The 2,582-nt window shown below is 55.8% G+C and overlaps 1 protein-coding gene across 1 annotated transcript in view; it reads left to right on the forward strand.

Annotated features, from left to right (window-relative positions):
- PHF24 (PHD finger protein 24) overlaps positions 1 to 2,582 on the forward strand; it is a 27,607-nt gene that overhangs the window by 16,518 nt on the left and 8,507 nt on the right. Inside the window, exons 8-10 of the mRNA XM_015829657.1 lie at positions 1,269 to 1,347; positions 1,616 to 1,803; positions 2,042 to 2,208. Of these exons, the coding sequence (XP_015685143.1) occupies positions 1,269 to 1,347; positions 1,616 to 1,803; positions 2,042 to 2,208 (434 nt within the window). The remainder of the gene's footprint in view (positions 1 to 1,268; positions 1,348 to 1,615; positions 1,804 to 2,041; positions 2,209 to 2,582) is intronic.

The following is a 2,582-nucleotide window of genomic DNA, read 5'->3' on the forward strand; positions in this document are numbered from 1 at the left end:
TATAGGTCAGGGGTAGGCAACCTTGGCTCTTTTATGACTCGTGGACTTCAACTCCCAGAATTCCTGAGCCAGCCATGCTGAGGGGAAAGGGAGAGGTTTCCAAGCTGAGCCATGCTGGCTCAGGAATTCTGGGAGTTGAAGTCCACGAGTCATAAAAGAGCCAAGGTTGCCTACCCCTGCCCTATATCATTTCAGAGAAGTGACTGTCTAGGACAGGGGTCTTCAAACGTAGCCCTTTTATGGCTCGTGGACTTCAACTCCCAGAATTCCTGAGCCAGCCATGCTGAGGGGAAAGGGAGAGGTTTCCAAGCTGAGCCATGCTGGCTCAGGAATTCTGGGAGTTGAAGTCCACGAGTCATAAAAGAGCCAAGGTTGCCTACCCCTGGTATAGGTAATCCTCAACTTAGCCACAATTGAGCCCAAAGTCTCTGTTGCTAAGTTGTTGACTTTTGCTCCATTTTATGACCTTTCTTGCCACCGTTGCTAAGTGAATCACAAGTTAGTAACAACAGCTGTTAAGTGAATCTGGCTTCCCCTTCAACTTTTCTTGTCAAAAAAGCGGCAAAAGGGGATCACCTGACCTAGGGACATGGCAACTGTCATAAATACGAGTCAGTCGCCAAGCATCTGAATTTTGAACACGTGGCCTTGGGGGATGCTGCAATGGCTGTGTGAAAAACGGTCATAAATCCCTTTTTCCAGTGTCGTCGTAACTTCAAATGGTCACTGTTGTAAGTCGAGGACCACCTGCATCTGAGCAATCGTCTGCTCCATCTCAGGAGACAGAAAATGTTTACAAAGGCAGCTGCAGGTTGGGAAAATCCTCCAGAAACTAAGGGGAGGGGGAGAGACTTCGTAGGATGAGGTCCTGGAGCAGGAGGCTGGACTTCCGGCTCTGGAATTCTGGGAGTTGAAGTCCACAGGTGGTAAAAGGGCCGGAGTTGCTCAGCCCTGATTTGGAGGACAGCAGGGCAGTTTCCAGAGGGGAAAAAAGGGGGGCCGGTGGGGCACAGCTGCAAAACAATGTGTGAAATCTTGCTTGCGAAATGAGTGGGGCAGATTGTGGGGTGGGGAGGCTGTACAGTAGCCCACCCAGAAGGCACCACAGTAGGGGGGGGAAGCTGACTGGCAGACCATCCAGCTATGCAGGGCCACGGGGCAACAAAGGGGTCAGCAGGCACCCGCCTTTCTCTCCCCCCATGGTGGAACACAGTCCTAAAAAGGGGCACCTGCGTTGTAACTTCAACCATTCTCTTTTTTCCGGGCAGGATAACCTGAACTCGCTGCTCACGGAAGAGGAGATGAGCTCCCTCTCTGATGCCTTCCGGCAGACCAGCATCTCGCCTGGTAAGGCTGCCAGGAGTGGCCCCCAGACCCGTTTAGGGCAGGGGTGGAGCACTGGCAGAGGGGTCCCCTTTACAGGGCAGAGACCCCCCCATCTGCTTCAAGAAGTGGTTGAGGCCGGGGAGGAACGGTCCCCAACCCCGTCTCAGCCAAGAAATGGGGGAAGGTTGGGAGGGGCTTTCTCTCTCATTGGTGGACAGAGGACTCGGGGAGGGGCTTCATTGCCTTGGGGGAGATCACTTCCTCTGACCATGATTGGGGGGGTCCACAGAGAACACCCTGACCCTGGAGGACTTCTTGCGCTACAAGGGCCTGGCAGGGCAGCCCAGCAGTGAGGATGAAAAGGAACGTCACAGCCTGCAGTTTGCGGCCCTGGACCCCGGGCAGAAGGGCCACATCGCCTGGGAGGACTTCCTCTCCCATGAGTCCCTGCTGCTGCTGCAGAGATCGCGCACACAGGTGGGGGGCTCTCCTGGGGGGGCTGCAGGGTGGGAAAGAAACCCCCCCCATGTCAGAGCAGCTCAGCTACCAGGCAAAGAGGCTTGTCCCAATCCTGGGAGTGGGGGAGGCGGTCATCTTCTCCCCACATCCTCTCCTAGAAGTGAGCAAGGGCCCATTATCCCTGCAAAGGCCAGAAGATTTGGGTGGGGGTCCCGCACCCTCCATGCAGCCTCTCCTGCTTTGCTTCCCTCCCCAGGAGGGGCTGCTGGGCCTGCTGACGGGCAAAGAGAGGGAGCAGGCACGGGAGGCCTTCCTGACCCTAGACCAGCACGGGGAGGGGCGCATCAGCCAGAAGGAGAGCCAGCGCTCCCATCATACCTGGTTCCGAAAACAGCATCCGGGGGCACCCCCCTCCATTGCCAGGTAAGACCTTGGCAGGTGAGGGGTGGGTTACCCTGTGGGCCCCTGTGGCTGGCTGGCCGTCACTGGAGGAAGGAAGCCTCACCTGCGGGCAATTTCAACAGCTGGTTTCTCTCCACTGGCGAGTTGCCACCATAGCAGGGCTCTCCACACTTGGCAACATTAAGACTTGGGGACTTCAATAAATCCCAGAATTCCCCAGCCAGCCTGGCGACATTAAGACTTGGGGACTTCAATAACTCCCAGAATTCCCCAGCCAACATGGCGACATTAAGACTTGGGGACTTCAACTCCCAGAATTCCCCAGCCAACATGGCGATATTAAGACTTGGGGATTTCAATAAATCCCAGAATTCCCCAGCCATCCTGGCGACATT

The sequence above is a fragment of the Protobothrops mucrosquamatus genome, unplaced genomic scaffold, assembly GCF_001527695.2.
Source record: "Protobothrops mucrosquamatus isolate PMUCROS unplaced genomic scaffold, P.Mucros_1.0 scaffold6671, whole genome shotgun sequence".
NCBI lineage: Eukaryota > Metazoa > Chordata > Lepidosauria > Squamata > Viperidae > Protobothrops > Protobothrops mucrosquamatus.